This window comes from Nelumbo lutea, chromosome 1, assembly GCF_056320005.1.
Source record: "Nelumbo lutea isolate HS-2025 chromosome 1, American lotus-T2T, whole genome shotgun sequence".
In the NCBI taxonomy this organism is placed as follows: Eukaryota; Viridiplantae; Streptophyta; class Magnoliopsida; order Proteales; family Nelumbonaceae; genus Nelumbo; species Nelumbo lutea.
Window position 1 is genome coordinate 8,209,511 of NC_142684.1, and position 22,201 is coordinate 8,231,711.

A 22,201-nucleotide genomic window follows, 5' to 3' on the forward strand; every position below is an offset into this window, starting at 1 on the left:
CATCAAGAATTGGACTGATTACAGTCCTGATTTGCGAACTTGGTATCAGAGCCAATCTAGGGTTTCTCATGTGTGTCTAATCCAGCTGACTACATGAGAACTTCCTAGGGCTGGAAGTCTAGCAAGATCTGTCCATCGGCTGATTCTTGGAGGATACCGGAAGGGTTTAGCAGTTTCCAAGAGTTTATAGAACGCTTGGAGAGTGTATGGTAATCAGGAAGAATCAGAGAAGAACAAGAAAGATCAAGATTAGGGTTCAGACTGAGATTGGAAGTGGCGACCAGTGTTTTCTGGGCAAGTTTCTATTTTCTCTTGAGATTGACACCGATGATAGATAGATCAGACCTATCTAGAAGAAGCGGCTGAGGTTTTCTCTGTTTCTCAGAGTTTTCTCTAGGGTTTGTTCTTAACCCTGTGATCAGACCTGACCGTGACCCTTTTAGAAGGTGCGGCTGAGAGTTTTTCTGTTCTCTCAGAGGTTTCTCTAAGGTTTTCTCTTAACCCTACAATCAGACCTCACTGATATCATTTTTTGGGTGAACTCTAAACCAGTTTCAGAATTCCAGACTGTTTTCTAGGTGATTTCTAGGCTGGTTTCAGCTTCCAAACCTTTTCTGGGTGAGAACTGGTTTCTCTTTTGGGGTCTTTTCTTGCTGAAAACTGGTTTCTCCTGATAAACCGCTTATAGAAATGGCAGGAGCTGAGTTTAAGACTCAAGAGGAAGGTGTTTTGGGGGCTGGATACATGGCAGAGAAAAGTTTTCAGATTACTACTGTTATATTTGATGGTTCTAATTACTTGAAATGGGCTCAGTCAGCTATGATGGCAATTGGGGGCAGAGGAAAGTTAGGTTATGTGAATTGGGATGTAAAGAAACCAGCCAAGGAAGACCCTTCATATGCCTAATGGGGTTCAAGAAAAACTATTTGGTCATGACTTGGCATTGTAACTCTATGCAGCCTCGTATTAGCCGAAATTACTTGTGGAAAAAAACAGCTAAGGAGATTTGGGAAGTGATGAAGGAGACCTACTCTCAGCCACTCAATATTGCTAGGGCCTATTTGCTGAAATGTGAAGTAAATAATCTCAAGCAAGGGGAGAAGCCAGTCTCAGTTTATTTCTCCACCCTAAAATCTTTATGACATGAAATTGATCACCTGGAAACTATTGAGTGGCAAAGCCAGAAGGATGCAAACACTTATGGGAAACAAGTTGAAACCAATAGGGATTTTGAATTCCTAGTTGGTCTGAATTCTGAGTATGATATTGTGAGACAACAACTACTCACTAGGGATAGTGTGACCTTATCTCAGGCTTATTCTCTAGTGCATAGTGAAGAAAGTAGGAGAAATGTTATGTTATAGTTTTAGCCTATGGAATCAACTTTAGTAGTGGTTAAACCAAAATTTAGGGGTGACAAGGAAATGGGCATAAAGAAGGAGGATAAGGAGTTAGTTTGTGACATTGTAAGAAGCCGAAGCATGCCAAGGATACTTGTTGGAAGTTATATCCATATTTAATTCTAGCAAAGCTTAGAAACAAAAAGGGGAATGCCAGTGTGGTAATCACTACTGATGGTGTATCCTCATCCAGCACAAGAGCCACATCCCTACATACATTAGCTGCTATCCGAGCTGCTCTAACTCAGTTAGAAAGTGAAGTTAGTACTTCAGCCCCCTCATCTCAGCCACCAGTTACATTTGCTACTCCTACTTCAACATTTTCTCATTCAAGTACACGGGTGCTAGCATATAATATTTTCAGGCCCAAGTAATAATGGACCTTGTTGGGTCATAGATTTAGGTGCATTTGACCACATGATAGGCTTATCTTCTTTGGTTACTACTTATTGCTTATCCTCTGGTAGAGACATACTATCCATTGTTGATGGATCCCTTGTTCCCTTCTTTGGGAAGGGAAACATTAGACTAACGGATGCCATCTCCTTTTCCTCAGTTTTGCATGTTCATAAACTTAGTACTAACTTGTCAGTTAGTAGCATCACTAAAAATCAAAACTATTCAGTGACCTTTTTCCCTAATCGATGTGTCTTTTAGGATATGGAGACAAGGAAGGTGTTTGGGATTGGTTGTGAGACGAATGGAGTTTACCTGATTGGAGGGAGTCTACATGGGGAAGATAAAGAAGTTGGAAGGCCTCTTGTTTCTCGCTTTGTGAGTTAGGTTATGCTTTGGCATAATCAGTTAGGCCATCTATCTTTTAGGTCTTTAAGGAGTTTGTTTCCTAGTTTGTTTGGGTCAGTCCAAATGAGTTTAATATGTGAAAGTTGTGAGCTTGTAAAGCATTGTAGAACAGCCTATTCTTTGAGCAATAAAAGAAGTACTATTCCTTATAAAATTGTGCATACTAATGTTTGGGGACCATATCACATCATTGCTATGGGGGGATACCGATACTTTTTGTTGTTTGTTGATGACTATACTTGTTTTTCATGGGTTTATCTGATGCACTCTCGAGATGATGTCCCTACCTTGACTTGAAACTTCCATAAGATGGTTCTGACCCATTTTGGAGTCAAAATCAAAGTTTTCAAATCAGATAATGCCAAAGAGTATTTTGTAAAACCTTTGGTTTCATACTTCCTTAACCATGGGTTATTCATAAGAGTACTTGTCCCCGTACACCTTAGCAAAATGGGGTTGTTGAGAGGAAGAATAGGAATATATTGGAGGTAGGTAAAAGTATTATGCTAAACTCCAATGTTCCTATACATTTTTTGTTTTTGTTTTTTTTTTTTAGGGGGGGGGGGTTTCTATCCATACAACTGTGTATCTCATCAACCAGGTTCCTTCACGAGTCCTAGATATGAAAATTCCATTCAATCTTTTATATCCCGATAAGGACTTGTTCACCATTCCTCTTAAAACTTTTGGATGTACTTGTTTTGTTTAGATTCTTGGACCTCATCGTTCCAAGTTTGATCCTAAAGCTTCCAAATGCATCTTTCTTGGGTATACATAAAATCAAAAGGGATATTGCTGCTACGAACCTACTTCTGGGAAATGGTTTGTTTCTAGGGATGTCACCTTCTTTGAGGGTGTTCCTTACCATCATAGAGTTTCATCTTAGGGGGAGAGTAGTGAGATGGGTTCAACCACATCATAAGTGTAGGGAGTTGAGGGTGTATTACAAGCGGTGGAGACAAGTTGATTTCGGTCCTCAGCAATCCAGGCCAACTCCAGTTTCCTCTATGGCTCTAGATCCAGGTACCACAACTCCTTTACATCCCACTACAAATGAGATACCTCTCATCACTGAGCCTAATGAGATGCCTCCCATTGTTGAGCCTTCTCCTTGGATGATCTTGATCTTCCAATTGTAGTTTGCAAAGGGAAGGAACTAAATGTTAACAGGTTTCTCCTGATAAATCTCTTATAAATGGTAGGAGCAGAGTTTAAGACTTAAGGGGAAGGTGCTTTGGGGGTTGGGACATGGCAGAGAACAGTGAATGGTGCCCAACAAAGGAACTAAATGTTAACAAGTTGATCATTGAAGGAGATTCAGAAGTGGTAATAGAATGGTTAGGGAAGGAAGATGGTTTATGGATAGAGGTGTCAATTGGACTAGATTTGGTCCAATCCGATCCAGTCCAATGCTAGTTCATTACAAATGGACTAGGTCCAATCCAATCTAATGAATATTTTGGACTATTTTGGACCGATCCAATGCAATGTTTGGATCGTCCAATCTATTTAAATTTGTTTTAATTTAGATTGTTTCCAACCCAAACCTAGTCCATTGATGCCTATATTCTTATCTTCTATCAATGGACCAGATATTGGTTTAACCCAACACTATGCAATATGAATTCATTACGGATTGACCAGGTCCAATCCAATCTAATAAATACTTTGGACCATTAAATCTAGATTGGTCCAATTCAATGTCTTGTTGGTCCGTCCAATCCAACCAAAATGATTTTGGCTTGGACGAGGTTCAACCCAAAACTGGTCCATGGACATCCCCATTTAAATATTAAGGTTTACATGGTAACTTTTGAACGTATTATAACCTTAGTTTCTTAGCTTTATTTAGTGATTTGGAACAAGATAATAATTCAAGGGTCTGCCTATGCTTCTTTTATCATTTTATAAAATATCATTCTATCTTTTGCATATTTTACAATGTTTCCACCATGCCTATAATTTTTATAATATTTCCAACATTTCCGACATGTTTCTTATATTTGGATGAACGACATTTCCACCGGCATTGACATTTTAAACCTTGCTAGAATGTAGAGACCATCAACCACACGACCCTTACCAAATGTTCTCCCAAAAGTCAAATCTTGGAAAACACAAAAATCAGAAAAAGGTTACGGTGCAATTCAAGGATCATATGGTGCAATTAATAGACAAAGATTGGTGGGAAATTTGGGAACATGTTATACTAAATGAATAAGAACCCCATTCTTTAAGGGCACTGCACCTTGACCAGCAATGGTGGTATGTGAACCATCAGCTAGCCTAACTTTGTCTATACTAGAAAGTAAACGATATGCTGAAAGCAAATTAGGCTTACCAGTCATATGGTTGGTTGCCCTAGAATCAATGATCCAAGGGTTGGAGGATGAAGTAGACACATGAAATGCAGAGGCCTGGTTACCTGAAGTGGACACATGTGAGGTAGGAGTAATAGAAGTCTCGAGGTAGGAGTAATGGAAGTCTCCTCAAGTTGACAGAGAATCCTACCATATTCTTCCAACTGATTACGTAGGTATTTAGTAATCCCTCCTTAGGGTTAGAACCTGTAGAGACCCTCTTGGGATGAGCCACCAAAAACAACATTAGCCGAGCATCCCGAGCTAGAGCTCTTCCCAAAATATTGTGGTTGCTCTAGAAGGATTGAAGCTTCCCAACAAGATCCTAATGTGTCTCTTTAGTGTGTTTAGGTCTGCCACAGTGGATACATCTTAACTTGTCTTTATCAACTTCCTCAGTCCTCTTCATCCCTGCACCACCCTTCTTATTTGCACCACCCCCCTTGGCAAAGAGAGCAACTTGCTCCTCCCCCTTGGAGGATTCATGTCTATCCTCCTACACTCCTTAGATTGAACCAATGAGTACACTTTTTGAAGTGATGAAAGTTCCTTGCTCCCTAAAATCTGAACCTGAATGGGATCATAACTAGGGTTAAGACCTGCTAAGAATGTGAAAACTCTGCTGATTTACAAGCCTTTTGTATTCTCTTGCATCTGATTCATTATTCTAGTCAACACTTTGGTAATGATCAAGTTCCCTCCACATGGAAGTAAGAGATGAATTAACCTGATAGATTTTTCTCCCCCTGTTTACAATTGGAGGACTCAACAGGTAGCTGATAAATACAAGCATAGTGCCTTTGCTCAGAAAAGGTAGCCTTAGCTTGGTCCCAAATCTCCTTTGTGGTTTCAGCCAACATAAAATTCTTTCTCAGATTGGGGTGAATAGAAGTTACAAGCCAAGACATGATCAAATAATTTTCATGGACCCACTTATTATGGGCTGCACCAGCCTCTTTGGGTTGAGGGATATCGCTAGACAAGTATCTAAGTTTTCCTCTAGACCCAACATAGAGTTTAACACTTTTGGACCACTCCAAATATTTCAGTTCATCAAGGACTGCAATAGCAACTAGGAAACCCCAGTTTTCAGCCCCTGGACTGACTATATTTTGACCTCCAGTGACTTAAGATATGGCTGAATCATCAGTTGACATTGTTTACACACAGTAAATAACAACCCACAAGCTAGGGCGGTACAGTGGCTGAAATCTTTTGAGCTTTTCACATATTACATTGTGGATGACATGTTGAGGAAGTGGGGTGAAATTGCAAGTTGCACACAAACTAAGTCAGTAATGAGTGTGGAAGGAGTCCAAAAAAGCTAAGGAGTTGAACATCAGGAAATTCTTAATTGAAGGGGATTCAGAGGTGGTGATAGGGTGGCTGCTTAAAGATCACAATGGCTTATGGAAGTACAATAATGAGAGGAGGAAATTCAAGTGGCTGGTGTGGGAGATGGAAGTTAAGATACGTTGGGTTAAAAGATCGGCTAATTCCCTAGCTGACGGTTTAGCTAAACAAGGGATAGAAAGGGATTCACTTTTTTGGGCCAAGCTGTAACTTTAGTGTGTTTTCTTTCTTTTCTCTTTCTTTTTTCCTTTTCTTGAGGTTCTGTGTTGCTCTTGGAAGATAAGTGTGTCTGTCTTCCTTTTGCAAATCTTCTATTGATGAATTAATGAAAGTGTTATTGATCAAAAAATAAAAAATAAATAACAACCCACAAGCAACTTGTACCAAGAAGAAAGGAACATCACAAACAACAAAAAAAAATCAGGTCTGTTTTCCAGTTTACAGTCCACTGTAATTTGCAAAAAATGCTCCAAACTCCTTTCACAAGAAGTAGGTAACATAATACAACACTTTTAAACACCCCCAAGTCAGAAACAAGAGGAGATCATGGTCCAGCTTATTCTTTGCAACGCCTTTTGTGAGAACATCAGCAAACTGCAGATCAGAAGAAATGTATGGAAGACAAACTTCTCCAAAAGTTACCATTTTTCTGATAAAATGTCTATCTACTTCAATGTGCTTAGTTCGGTCATGCTGGACTAGATTATGGGCAATATTAATTGCTGTCGTAGTATAGCATCATAGGTTCTTCTGCCTGTACACCGTTTTCTTCTAACAGAGAACGGATCCAGAGAAGTTTTGAAACTCCATGTGCCGTGGCCCTATATTCGGCTTCTGCAATTGATCTTGCTGCAACTGTTTGTTTTTTACTCTTCCATGAGACTAGGTTACCCCCAACTAGGGTGCACACTCCTAAAGTTGATCTTCTGTCATCAAGGCATCCTGCCCAATCCGCATCTGTATAAGCCTCTATCTTCAACTGTCCATGATCAGTAAACAATATGCCTCTGCCTGGATGTCCCTTCAAATAAGCAAGGATCCTGTCAACTGCCTTCCAGTGCTGGTCTCGTGGAGCACGCATGTATTGACTCACTACACTTACTGCATAGGAGATGTCTGGTCTTGTCATACACAAGTATAGTAGCCGACCCACAAGTCTTTGGTATCTCCCAAGGTCCTTTACTAGTTCACCTTCTGATGTACTGATTCTATGGTTATGATCAATGGGGGTGCTAGCTGCCTTTGTTCCAAGCTTCCCTGTCTCTTGGAGAAGGTCCAAGACATACTTCCTTTGAGAGATAAAAATTCCATGTTTCGATCTCACAACTTCGATGCCTAAGAAGTATCTCAGTTCTCCAAGATCCTTAATATCAAATTCCTTATGCAGGTTCCTCTTCAGACTATCAATCTCACTCAGATCATTCCTAGTGACAACAATATCATCCACATAAACAATCAGGATTGACACCAAAGATCCCCTGCGCTTCACAAACAAGGTGTGATCAGATTGAGTTTGAGTGTAGCCAAAAACAATCAGGGCCTTTCTGAATCTGTCAAACCATGCTCTGGGAGATTGTTTCAAGCCATATAATGACTTCTTCAGCTTGCATACCTTTCCCTTTTTAGCATTATCATAAAAACCAGCTGGAAGATCCATATACACCTCTTCTTGCAGATCCCCATTTAGGAAAGCATTCTTCACATCCAGTTGAAACAAGGGCCAAGAGTATGAGGCAGCAAGAGAAAGGAGTATCCAAACAGAGGTCATCTTTGCAATTGGCGCAAATCTCTCTAGATAATCAATGCCATAGGTCTGTGCGTACCCTTTCGCAACAAGTCTTGCCTTGTACCTCTCTATACTTCCATCTGCCTTATACTTTACTGTGTAAACCCATCTACATCCAACTGTCTCCTTGACTTCTGGTAGGTCCACAATCTCCCATGTCTGATTCTTAATCAAAGCCTCCATCTCTTCCTGCATAGCTGTCTTCCACTCAGGTTTGGAGAGAGCCTCACTAACACCCTTGGGTATAGACACTGAATCAAGAGAAGAGAGAAAAGCATGCTAGGAAGGAGAAAGCCCACTGTAGGATAAGTACTGTGAAATACAATGAGCAGTGCACTTCCTCTTCCCTTTTCTAAGAGCAATAGGGAGATCAAGGTTATCTGTAACAGTGTTAGTAGGACCAATGGGAACTGGAATAGTAGTGGGATCAAGAGGAATACCTGAATCCGTATCAGTCGAATCTGGAGTCTCCAAGGGATCGACAGGAAGTGGTGTGAGTTCCGCTATAGTGGAATCAATCATCTTATGAAGTCTCTGCCGTGAGAAATGCTGTGAGACGGAAAGCAAAGGAGGTGGCAAGGTAGGTGATATCGGGTGGTGGTCAAACACAGGAGAAGACACAGGGACTGAAACTGGGAGAGGGATAGATTGCTGACTTACTTCCCCAAAACACTCCCCCTGAGAAGGATTCCTTGAGAAGAAGCACATGGATTCAAAAAAGGTAATGTCCATAGTAACATACCGGTTCCCAAAGACTGGATCATAGAAGCGGTACCCTTTCTTATATTTTGCATATCCAAGGAAGATACATTTCTTTGCCTTGGGATCAAGCTTCAAACGGTAAGGACCAATGGTATGCGCAAAGCAAACACACCCAAACACCCTTAGAGGAATATGAAACATCTCCCCCTGAGGAAAAAGAAGGCTGAACGGAGTGCTGAATCCAAGTATACAAGAAGGCACCCTGTTAATTAGATATACTGCCGTGAGAATTGCATCACCCAAAAATTGAACCGGAACTGTAGCTGTGATCATCATGCTTCTTGCCGTCTCAACAATGTGTTTGTTCTTCCTCTCTGCAACACCATTCTGTTGTGGACTATAGGAGCAACTACTCTGATGGACAACACCATACTCCAACAGATATGAGGCAAGATGCCTCCCAAAGTATTCCCTAGCATTGTCAGATTTGAACATCTTTATTCTCGTTCCAAATTGTGTTAGTACCATCTGGTGGAATTGCCTCACCAAGGATGGTACTTCATCGCGGGATTTCATAAGGTAAATTCAGGAATATTGAGAGAAATCATCCACAAATAGGAGAAAATAGCGATAACCGCCCATAGAGGGAACATGATAAGGGCCCCACACATACGAATGAATAACATCAAAAGGAGAAGAACATCTCTTATTACTAGGTTTGAAAGAGTGTCTACAATGCTTTCCAAGTTCACAACCTTCACACTTCAAACTTGACAGACTCACAGACTCAAACAGTTTTGGAAACAAAGAACTAAAAGAAGAAAAAGACAAATGACCTAGACGATTATGCCAAAAAAGAATTTGATCAACAGATTTTGACTCAATGTCCCTGCAAACGTGATTACTTTGGTGAAGAGGGAGAGCATCCAGGAGGTAGATTCCATTCACTTCACGACCACTCCCAATCGTCCTCTTTGAATCCAGATCTTGCAAAATACAACGCCCAGGAGAAAAAATTACTGAGCAGTTCAAATTCTTTGTTAAACTACTAACAGATAATAAATTGGTGCTCAATCTAGGAACATGGAGGATAGAGGGTAAACAAATGGAATCATTAATCTTGATAGATCCCTTCCTAGCAATAGGAACATGGGATCCATCAGCTGTGGAGACCCTATCTCTGCCAGAACAGAGCTAGTGAGAGGAGAAAATAGTGGAGCAATGGGTCATGTGCTCTGAGGCTCTATAGTCTATAATCCAAGGAGATTTCTCCTTACCTGAAGCAGAAACATAGTTTCCAGTGACATGTGAACTACCTGTGTGGGCAAAGGAGGTAGAGTGAGCTCCACCTGTGCTACCTGTACCTCGTTGTCCGCTTGCGGCTGATCTAGAACTAGTTGTACCCTTTGATTCAGAAGTAACCCAAACCTCTCAAGCTCAGCCCTTACTGCAGCAGCTGCAACGGACTCCAAAGCAGCTGTAGTAGGGGGGGCTGGAGTGTCACCAGTAACTGCCATGTGCGCATTTCCTTTCTTATTCTTCAATCTGGTCGGCACAAGATGTGAGTGAAGCTTCCAACAAGTATCTCTTGTATGCTTAGGCTTCTTACAGTAGTCACAGACGAAGTCCCTTTTGTCTTCTTTTTTGTTTCATTGCCATTCTGTTTAGATTTCAGAGCACTTACCATAGCGGACTGATCAGAAATGAGATTCTTCATCATTACATCCCTCCTGCACTCCTCTCCTGACACAAAGGCATATGCTTGGGAGAGAGTGACATTGTCCCTGGAAAGAAGATGCTATCGTGCAAAAGTCTTTGATAGGTAGCTCCATCCTATACTTCTGTCATACTCAGGGTTAAGGCCAGCAAGGAATTCGAACACCCTATATTTCTCTAAGTGTCTTTGATAGGTAGCTCCATCTTTGGTGGTTTCCCAAGCAAAAGTCTCTAGATGGTCGATCTCCTGCCACAGGGTCTTAAGGACTGAAAAATAGGTTGCAACAGATCTATCTCCCTACCTTGTAGCAATAATCTAATCCTCAGTTGATAAGCCCTAGCAACATTCTCCCTTTGTGAATAGGTTTCTACAACCCCATCCCATATCTCCTTAGCAGTATTTGGCCATAAAAAAATTTTACTTATATGTGGCAACATGGAATTACACAACCATGTCATTACCATATAATTTTCTTGCACCCACTGGGAGTTGCCAGTTTCAGGTTTCACCTCTTCATCAGTAATATGCCCCAATTTTCCACGAGCCCCAATGGCCATCTTTGCAGATTGGGACCATTCCAAGTAGTTTGTACCATCCAACCTAACTGTAGTAATGGTCCCAGCTCCAAAGGGGTCTCCAGCACCTCCTTCCACAAGTCCCATTTCATTCCCAGGCTTATATTCAACTCTGTGTCCCTCCATGCTTCTTCAAAAGGGTATAGAAACAAATAAAAAATGCAACAAGAACAAACAAAACACCTTCTAGAACCAACGACACTCCTTTGGTGTCTTATACTTTCTTCCCACGAAAGATTCCTTTTCTGTGGGATGAGAGAAGAGAGAGAAAAAGCAAGTGCCCTCTCTAGGAGCCTCCAAACCACGTGGGACTTGAATCGCCCCTTATAAAAACTCCAAGGAACCTTTAAAAAAATAGGGCACCACTACCTAGGTCAAAATTGAAGAGTCCAACAAAAACATGACTCTTCGCCTTTCTCCAGTTTTTCCTGATTCTGATGAGAAACCCTAGACCAGCTACAGGGCATACAGATCCATCAAGAAAATCCAAAAACTGGGCTTATCTGAGAGCTTCGATCAGCCTCTTAAATCTCCATGCAGTCGGCCGATCTAGGGCTGCATGAGAGAATCACTTCCAGAACCTTCAACCTGCTCTGATACCAAGTAGAAACCACTATCTGCCGATTCGGTCAAGCTTCTTGTGAAAGGAAAAGGGGAAAGTTGTAGATTTCAGCAATAGGAAGAGAAAGAAGAAGAAAAGGAGAAGAAGGTCAACTAGGATTGTGTATCATAACCCTAGCCACCAGCCCCTCATTCTATTTATATTTAACTTAAATATGAGATATTACAACGATGCCCTTAGTAGGGCGGCAACTCAAACTAAATAGTTACAACTCTTTTAAAAATAAAAACTAATGGGCCCAAGGCCCAACAACTTCTTAATTTAAAAGAAAATAAACTAGACACAAATCGGCCCATTCAACAAACACTTCTTAGAAACCTAATTCAAGTTTTCTTGTATTTAGAAATTATATACATTTTACTAACTTCTGGAGGGGGGACCAGAAATGATGCATTTATATAAATATGGTGTTGTTGGCTTATATATTAGGGTGTTCAAATATGGTTCTCAACTTCTCATTGATTTTACTAACTTTTGGAAGGGGGGGGGGGCAGAAATGATGCATTTATATTAATATGGTGTTGTTGGCTTTTCAATAATAGCAATTATGTTCCTTTGGTTCTCATTGATTTTATGCTTGATAACTTTTGTCTATATAATCCTTTCTGATCTGCCCACTTTTTTGTGTTTTAAAAAAAATAGGAAGATATTGAGCTTATGGCTAAGTTGGGATTTGATGCCTATCGTTTTTCCATATCATGGTCTCGCATTTTCCCTGGTATGTCCATCTTATATCTTGCACAATATCTTTCCATGTTAAGTATATAAAATATCCTTCAATATATATTATTTCTTCTATAAGGATGTGGAGACAGAGACAAGACATTTAGTTTTCTTTGTAGAGATGATGGGCCAAATGGGCCTTACTATTTTTATTTTATTTGTGCTGTTAATAATGTGTTATGTTTTTAGTGGGCCTTAGTTATGGACCAGTTTTTATTCCCCTTTTATTATCTTTATTGAGCTAGCAGCCCCACCGAGGGCACCCTTGTAATTGTACCTGAATTACAATCAACTTTAATAAAGGTGTTCAGGGGACTGCAGAGAGGATCAATTAGCTCTCTTCTTTTTTTGAAGAATAAATAAAAAGCTTTCATTAAAATAGAGAAATAAACATTAAACATTACAGATTGATTGGTTGTCAAGATGACACATCCATACATATCAAATACAACTAATCAAACTGAAAATGCCTCTACATTGCACGGTTCTAATTCAAGGCTACTCCAAAATTTTTCTAGCAAATCAGATCTGTTGACATGGCCAAAATCTGGAGTGGCTTTAGGGCTGTCAATGGGTCGGGTCCAACCTGCTGGACCTGATGGACCCGAACGATTGGGCTGGTTCTGGTTCTGGGAACTGGAAACGAGAGGTCGGTTTCGGGTCCTGATTACTATCAGTTTGGAACCGGTCTCTCTTTCTCTCTCTCTACATATATATATATATTGTAGAGAGAGAGAGATTTATTTTTATTTATTATAATCAGGTCTGTCAGGTCAGACCCGATTGTCCCGAGAACTGATTGGTTCAGTTCCGGGTCCAAAATTACAGACCCTATTGGGTCTGGTTCCGGGTCCTCAACGTTTCATGTTGGGTCAGTTCCGGTTCCAGCTGGTTTTGACCCAGACCCAACCCATTGACAGCCCTAAGTGGCTTACACCCAATCTGTAACCAGTTTACGCACAGAAGCTACAATTAATTCCAAGCTCTTTGATTTATCCTCAAAAAGTTTTCTGTTCCTCTCATTCTCCCTCTTATTCCCACCTTCTTCTTCTTCTTCTTCTTCCGTCTGAGCTTTCTCTTCTTTCTTCTCTTTGTCTCCTTTCTCTTTACATAAAGACAGATTTATTGCCGGTTTATTTCATCTTTCTTATTCTTTTTCCCTATTGAATATAATCTTGTTAACTGTATAAACTATAAAGACATGTATATTAGTCACATAACTATGCTGTACTACAAAAGGAAATAAGGATGTAAAATTAATTTTTATTTACATCACTTCTTTTCTGATTTATCTGGTTAACAACATTAGAACAAACTCCTATGGTGGTCCATTAAAACTCTAGAATTTGGAGACAGATTGGAGGTCAACCAGATCACTCTAGTTTTTGGAGACAGATTTGCCTGGTTGACCTCCAATTTCCCTAGTGCTGAGTAAAAGCAGCAAATGTTGATTGCAGTCAGAATATTTAATTTTGGTGAGTTATTCTCCACTAATGAGTTTCTTAAATCGTGTCCTGTGCTACATTATCATCTCCACAAGTAAAGAAGGTTGAAGATGGTGCTGATTTAATTATAACCTAGAATTTAGTTGTTGAGGCCTATCCTTCAGATGCAAATCAGTCCTCTAATATCAAATTTAAATTCAGTGATTAGCAGAATAAAACATGTTTGAATAACTGTATAAGAGAAGAGGTAAGAGAAGGAGTCAAATAATTCTCCATTCTCCTCTAACCCTATTTTATTAAGATCTAAAAATAACATTCCCATTAAGTGTGGCCCATCAACATAAAATAAAAGATATTAAAAGAGAAGCTGTTAGGGCCCATTCGGCCCAATCTCTTTACATTCCCTCTCAAGCTGAGCATAGATGTCAATCATGCCCAACTTGCTTTGTAAATTAAGAGTAAACAGAGGAAGAAGAAGAATTTTGTTATATTATTCATCAATCTTGTATGTATATATACAAGCTACAAATTCTATGTTAGGAAAGAAGACTAATCAAATTCCTACAAATCAGTCCTACAATCAAGGTAAATCATATCTCCCTAGTATTTACTTCCTATTTTAGTTATACAGTCTGTAACATCATATCTCCCTAGTATTTACTTCCTATTTTAATTATACAGTCTGTAACATCTTCCTATTTTAATTATACAGTCTGTAACACTCCCCCTCAAGCTGGAGCATAGATATTAATCATGCCCAACTTGTTACAAAGATAATCAACCCTAACCCCATTAAGAGCCTTCGTGAAGATATCTCCCAGTTGTTCTCCTGTTTTCACATAACCTGTGGAAATCAAACCTTGCTGAATCTTTTCACGAACGAAATGGCAATCAATCTTGATCTGCTTAGTTCATTCATGAAAAACAGTATTAGATGCAATGTGAAGAGCAGCTTGGTTATCACACCACAACTTGGCTGGTACTGAAGTTTTAAGACCTACTTCAGTCAGAAGCTGATATATCCACATTATTTCACACACAGACTTGGCCATAGCTCTATATTCCGATTCTGCACTCGAACGTGAGACAACATTCTGCTTCTTGCTTTTCCATGAAACTAGATTCTCTCCAACAAATACACAATAGCCTGAAGTAGACCTTCGATCTTCCTTGGATCCTGCCCAGTCAACATCTGAAAAACATTCAGTTCTAGTATGATCATGATTGCCATACAAAATTCCTCGCCTAGGTGCTCCTTTTAAGTGGCACAAAATTTGTTCTACAGCTGTCCAGTGATTAACTGTTGAAGAGGACATGTACTGACTCACCACACTAACTGAATACGTAATATCTGGACGGGTTACAGTAAGATAATTCAACTTTCCAACCAATCTTCTATATCTCTCAGGATCTTCAAATAATTCACCATCTTTTGTGAGCTGCAAGTTAGGAATCATTGGAGTGCTACATGGCTTAGCTCCCAACTTTCCCGTCTTAAACAACAAGTCAAGTACATATTTCCTTTGAGATAAGAATATTCCCTTCTTGCTTCTTGTTCTTTTTTGCAGGTAAATTTACCAAGGTCCAAGTACCATTGTCCTCTAAAGCATTCATCTCCTCAATCATAGCATTACGCCATCCAGGATGAGAAAGGGCTTCTTTAACAGTCTTAGGAACAGAGATAGAATCAAGAGATGCAATAAAAGAACAAGAAGAGGACGACAAATTATTATAAGACACAAATGAAGATACTGGATAAGTACACTTACGCTTACCTTACGAAGAGCAATAGGAAGATCATCATTAGAGACTGGTTCTGATGACGAAGGAACAGGATTAGTTGAGACTGGATCTACCGGCGAAGGAGCTGGTGCAGGACATGGATCCAGAGGGGTTGGTCGCCGAGAATAAACCTGTATTGTAGGTGGCTTAGGCCTGGCAGGAGCAGATTCAATAGGATGTGAACCAGATGATGTGACAGTATAGATTAACAAATCATCATCCTCCCCCTGACTTGAATGAGGAGTAGATGGAAAGAAAGGTGTATCTTCTAGGAAATTAACATCACCTGACACAAGATATCTGTGAAGAGTAGGACAATAACATCTATACCCTTTTTGAACACGAGAATACCCAAGAAAAACACACTTCAAAGATTTTGGATCTAGTTTGGTAACCTGAGGACGAACATCCCGAACAAAGCATGTACACCCAAATACCCTAGGCTCAATAGGAAACAGTGTTTTATTTGGAAACAGAACATGATAAGGAGTCTTACCTTGAAGGACAGATGAAGACATACGGTTAATCAAAAACATGCTGTGGAAACTGCATCAGCCCAGAAAGGTTTAGGAACCTTCATGTGAAATAACAAAGCTCTTGCAGTTTCAAGGTGTCTACTTTTCCGTTCAGCAACCCCATTTTGAGATGGTGTATCTACACAAGAAGTTTGATGAAGAATGCCATGCTGAAGCATGTAAGTTTGAAAGGATTCTGACAAGTACTCCTTGGCATTATCACTTCTCAATATTTGTACAGAAACATTAAATTGAGTTTTAACTTCAGCACAGAAAGTAGAAAAATGAGAAAACAACTCAGAACGATTTTTCATTAAATATAACCATGTATACGAGAGTAATCATCAACAAAAGTAACAAAATACTTAAACCCAGTTTTGGACTCAACTGGACACGGACCCCAAACATCTGAATGGACTAATTCAAAAGGAGCACTAGCTCGTTTATTGACTCTAGGACTCGAACTAAGACAATGGTGTTTAGCAAACTAACAAGACTCACAATTTAATGACGAAAAATTCTGAAATTGAGGACAAATTTGCTTTAACACATGGAGAGGGGTGGCCCAACCGACAATGTGCTTCAAAAGGGGTTACAACTCCAGAACAGGCTATGGATCTTGGAACTTGTGTATCAAGGATGTAGAGACCTCCAGACTCATGTCCCTTACCAATAATCTTCTTCGTCGTAAGATCCTGAAATAAACAATAATCAGGAAAAAATGAGACACAACAATTAAGGGTACGAATGAGTTTGCTAACAGAAATTAAATTAAATGATAACTGAGGTAAACTAAGAACATATGACAAAGGAAGTGATGGTGTTGGACTAATTGTGCCAGACCCAATAACACAAGATGTTGACCCATCTGCTAAAGTAACATGAGAGGTAGATTTATGTGACTGAAAGGTAGAAAACAGACTTGAATTACTTGTCATATGATCTGTAGCTCCAGAATCAATGACCCATTTTGAAGAGGAGGAAACAAGACATGTATTGGGTTTATCTGATTCGACGATGGCAGTAATAGGAGTAGATTGAGGTTTCAAAGATTCTTGGTACTGAGCAAATTTGGCATATTCATCTGCAGATATCATAACAAACTTCTCAGAAGTATTCGTGGTGGATGCAATATGGGGTGACTGAGTTTTCTTATTCTGCAACTTCCTGCAATCCTGCTTCATATGTCCTGGCTTATGACAGTAATGACACTATCTCTCCTAACTCCTGTCCACGAGTATTAGTATTCCTGTCATAGTTACTTGACCTACCACTACCACTCCTGTATTGTTGTCTCCCTGATTCAGATGTATTATTGCGACTGACAAGGGCACTACTAGGTTGAACAGGTGAACATTCTGTACGAAAGACCCTACTGAAAGCATCTTGTAGAGAAGAGATCTCTGAACTGGAAAAAATATGAGATTTAGCAGTCTCAAATTCAGAAGGTAGGCCAACTAAAAAACTCATAACAATCATCTTTTCTCGCTGAGCTTGTTGAACAGTCACATCAGTACTAAACGGAAGCAACATATTAAGTTCTTCATATGTTTTCTTGAAATCCATGAAATAGTTTGTGAGAGATCTATCGCCTTTGGCCGCCCTGTAAAAGGCTTTGCACACATCATAAATGCAGGAAATTATCCCCTTTCAGGAGTACAAGAACTCTAGATAGTTCATTAATTCCTTAACAAATCCATAGTGAGTGACTAAACCAACTACCTCACTTTCAATGGAGTTGCGTATCTGCAAGAACAAATGGGCATCCTCCCTCAACCAAGACTTTCTCGAGTCATCATTAGGAGGGTCATCAGTCAAATGGTTATCCATAGCAATACTCAGCAAATATAGTTGAACAGTTTTACTCCAATCCAGATGATTAGAGCCATTAAGCTTATGCTCAGTTATTTTTGACATCACTGGAATAACATCCGACATAACTATTGATTTCTTGTCTGCCATAATCTCAAAATTCAAATAAACAGAATATTTTGAACACCGAAAATCAACAGAGCACACCTGTTGAAAACACCAGAATGGATATGCACGTAATAAAGCACAAACATGTGCTATATAGGACGAGGCGAGCCAAAAGACAACGACCGAAAAAATTTTCCAGCGACAGATGCGCCTCCACATGCCGGCGCGTGTAACTGTGGCAAAATCTTCAGACGGTGCGTGAGACACACCCGCAGGGCTGCTGACTGCCGGACTTTGCAGAGACTAGATGCTCTGACTGCTCCAAGGAGGTGACCCGAAACACCCAGAAAATTTTCTCTATGCTCTGACTGTTTACTTAAAAAAACAAAAGGGCTAGCAGAGACTAGATGCTCCGATACCATGTAAAATAAGAGTAAACAGAGGAAGAAGAAGAATTTTGTTATATTATTCATCAATCTTGTATTTATATATACAAGCTACAAATTCTATGTTAGGAAAGAATATATTAGGAAAGAAGACTAATCAAATTCCTACAAATCAGTCCTACAATCAAGGTAAATCATATCTCCCTAGTATTTACTTCCTATATTAGTTATACAGTCTGTAACATCATATCTCCCTAGTATTTACTTCCTATTTTAATTATACAGTCTGTAACATCTTCCTATTTTAATTATACAGTCTGTAACACTTATATAGTGTGTCAATTTCCCCCTTGGAACTCCCTTGGTCAAGATATCAGCTAGTTGCTCTTCTGATGTGATGAATGGTAAACAAACTTCTCCTAAAGAGACTCTTTCTCTTATGAAATGCCTATCAACCTCAATGTGCTTAGTTTTGTCATGTTGAATAGGATTATGTGCAATGTTGATAGCAGCTTGGTTGTCACAATAGAGCATGGTTTCTCATAGTCCACCCCCAATTCCTCTAGAAGGGATTGTAGCCATAGTAATTCTGACACACCATGAGCCATTGCCCTGTATTCTGCTTCAGCTGAGGATCTAGCAACTACTGATTGTTTCTTACTCCTCCAAGACACAATATTCCCAGCAATCAGAGCACAATAACTAGAGGTGGACCTTCTGTCATCAATACATCCTGCCCAATCTACATCAGTAAAGGCTTCCAGCTTCATGTGACCATGCTTAGCAAACAAAATACTTTTCCCTGGAGTACCTTTCAAGTAGCACAAAACCCTTTTTGCAATAGCTAGATGAGTATCTCTGGGAGAATGCATAAATTGACTAATGACACTTATTGCATAGGAAATATCTGGCCGAGTCATGCAAAGGTATAACAACTTTCCCAAGCTTATGATTAGGATCAATGGGAGTGGAGATGGGTTTAGCACCAAGTTTACTAGTTTTAGCAAGAAGATCAATGACATATTTGCGCTGAGATATGAAGATACCATCCTTAGATCGAGCAACTTCAATGCTCAAGAAATACCGAAGATCTCCCAAGTCTTTGATTTCAAATTCAGAGTTGAGAAATCCTTTTAGTTTGTTGGCCTCTTCAATGTCATTACCCGTGACCACAATGTCATCAACATAAACAATCAAGAAGGTCACTAGAAAGTCATTTTTCTTCAAGAATAGTGTATGATCAGATTGTGTTTGAATGTAGCCAAATGAGACAAGAGCAGCCCAAAATCTCTCAAACCAAGCCCGAGGAGATTGTTTGAGACCCTAAATAGATCTGTGTAGTTTACGCACTTTGCCTTTCATTTCTTTCCCATACACTCCTGGAGGTAGAGACATATAGACCTCTTCATGTAGGTCTCCATTTAGGAAGGCATTTTTAACATCAAATTGGTGTAGGGGTCAGTCAAAAGTAGCTGCTAGAAAGTAAAACCCTGACTGAAGTCATCTTAGCAACAAGAGCAAATATCTCAAGATAGTCAATGCCATACATTTGGGTGTAACCCTTAGCAACCAACTGAGCCTTAAATCTCTCAACAGAGTCTTCAGAGTGACACTTAATGGTAAACACCCATTTACAGCCCACTGGTTCCTTCCCTTCTGGCAAGTCCACAATATCCCAGGTATGGTTCTTATGCAATGCATCAAGTTCAGTCATCATAGCATCTCTCCATTCAACTTGAGATAATGCTTCCGGTACAGACCTGGGTATCACATGGGAAGACACAGAGGCAAGAAAGGAGTAGTAGGAAGGGGAGAGAAGGCTATAAGATAAGTGTTTGGAGATACAATGGGCTGTACACTTCCGCTTGCCCTTGCGAAGAGCAATAGAAAGGTCAAGGTTTGGGACAGTCAGAGATGGGTCAGTAGAGGGATGACCTGTTTCCTCAGGAATGATGGGAGTGGCAAGATGCTCTTCCGAAGGAGTGGAAACAACCTGCACATGTCTGAATCTCTGCTTTTGGTATTACCTTTGGAGAGCAGGAGCAGAAGGAGGAGGAGGAGCTGGGATATCAGAGGTAGGTCTCAGTTACACTGTCCCGTATCTCCTTGGCCGAAGACATCCAGAGATAGTGCTGGCTTATATAGGGTTGCATAGAGTTAACCAACCATCCTATAATAGTGTAGTTCTCTTGCATCCATTTTTCAAATTCAGGGTCTGTCTCTTTTGGTTTCACCTTACTACCTGTGAGATACCCGAGTTTTCCTCTACTACAAACATAGATTTTTATAGACTGTGCCCAAGCAAGATAGTTCGTCCCATCTAGCTTAATTGTGGTCACACCAGTTAAAACGAAATCTACTGAGGCAGGTCCAGAAACCGGCACCTACTTGAACTCACTTCTGTATGTCTCCATTAATCAAACGGAAATCAAAGAACAAAAAATTTTGACTATGTAAACTTACTTGAAGCCAAACCAGAACTAGGGTGCTTGAAAAACTAGGGTTTTGCTTCGTCTAGCAGATGGAAGGAAGAGAGAAGATGCTGCCGCACCTACTAGACTAACCCAAACTCTTCCAAACCTGAACCGCCCTCCTTTAGCAGTCACAAGACACCTTCCAAGCACAAAGCACCACACCCGAGCTTCACCTTTCCTGGTAACCTTGAAAATCTTTAGTCGGCTAGGATTTCGGGCAGCAGCAGAACAACAACACTTCTTGGCAAAATCTAGCCAGAACTAAACTCTCCATACCCTTCTACCAACTAGGCAAGTGATTCTCTATACTATAGAGAACCTATCTCTCCATACACTCTTGATTTTAGAGTGTACAGGAACGAAGAAAAAGAAGGAAAAGGAACTAAACCTGCTCTGATACCAAGATGCAAATCAGTCCCCTAATATCAAGTTTAAATTCAGTGATTAGCAGAATAAAACAGGTCTGAATAACTGTATAAGAGAAGAAGATGGCGAAGAGAAGAGGTAAGAGAAGAAGGAGTCGAATAATTCTCCGTTCTCCTCTAACCTTATTTTATTAAGATCTAAAAAATTAATGATGACAAGTATGCCCTTAAGTGGGCGGCCAGCTTGGCAGTTACATAAAGGAAATAAACAAGAATAAATAACAGACCCATTAAGTGTGGCCCATCAACATAAAATAAAAGATATTACAAGAGAAGCTGTTAGGGCCCATTCGGTCCAGTCTCTTTACACCTTCCAAATTATGTCTCCTACCTCTATTACACTTTTCTATACCCTCCTTCACCCATATTAAACTAGTAAAATCCAGTGATAGTTTCTGACTGATTAACAGGTAATTAGGTACCTGAGAGCAGAAGTTGGTTATCATGATAGGTTTTTTGGCTGGCAGGCCCTAGAAGGGATTCTGACTTGGTGATTGAAAATGTCACATGGTACATCATTTAATGAGTGGTGGACGATTTCTCGAGTCTTGTTTGACCAATATGATTTTTTCCCTTTGGTTGAGGGATACTACTTTGCTAGGTAGTAGGTATTATGAGAAACAAACCAGATGGTGCAAGTCTAGGCCCATCCAATACTCGGGGGAAGTTTGTTCCTCCCACTTCATCTGCTAATACATTTTTAAAACCCGGATACCCAGCATTGGAGGCTTACCTTTTCATTTGCAGTCTTGAGGACCAATAATTCTGTTTCTAGAATTTCCCTAATCTGTGTTGGTTCTTGGAGATCTCTACTTGAAGAATTGGCAATTGAGCATGAAAGACTCTTGATGATGTTTTGTGATAATCAAGCCGCCATTATTATTGCTTATAACCCAATACAACATGATAGAACAAAACATTTTGAAGTGGACTGACACTTTATCAGAGAGAGAGAGTTGCTTCCAGAGAAGTATATCTACAATCGACCTTATATAGTCTCTGATATTCAACTTGTTGATCTCTTCACCAAAGCAGTTACCAAAGTTAAGCTGGAGACAGATCTATGCAGTTACAGTTATTTAGAGTGTGGTCTTATTTGTTATTTTTCTGTTACTGTTTCTTATTATTATTTGTTCTTTATCAATCTTATATGTGGCAGGGGTGTTATTTGATCAATATAAATAGCAATTTATGCAAGGTGCCAACCAGCTG

The 22,201-nt window shown here is 39.9% G+C and overlaps 1 protein-coding gene across 3 annotated transcripts in view; it reads left to right on the forward strand.

The window, feature by feature from the left end:
• Positions 1-22,201, forward strand: part of BGLU42 (beta glucosidase 42) — an 82,060-nt gene that overhangs the window by 13,205 nt on the left and 46,654 nt on the right. For all 3 annotated transcript variants that reach the window (XM_088971344.1, XM_088971260.1, XM_088971421.1), the window contains one exon: positions 11,962-12,037. In XM_088971344.1, coding sequence (XP_088827470.1) covers positions 11,962-12,037 — 76 coding nt within the window. The remainder of the gene's footprint in view (positions 1-11,961; positions 12,038-22,201) is intronic.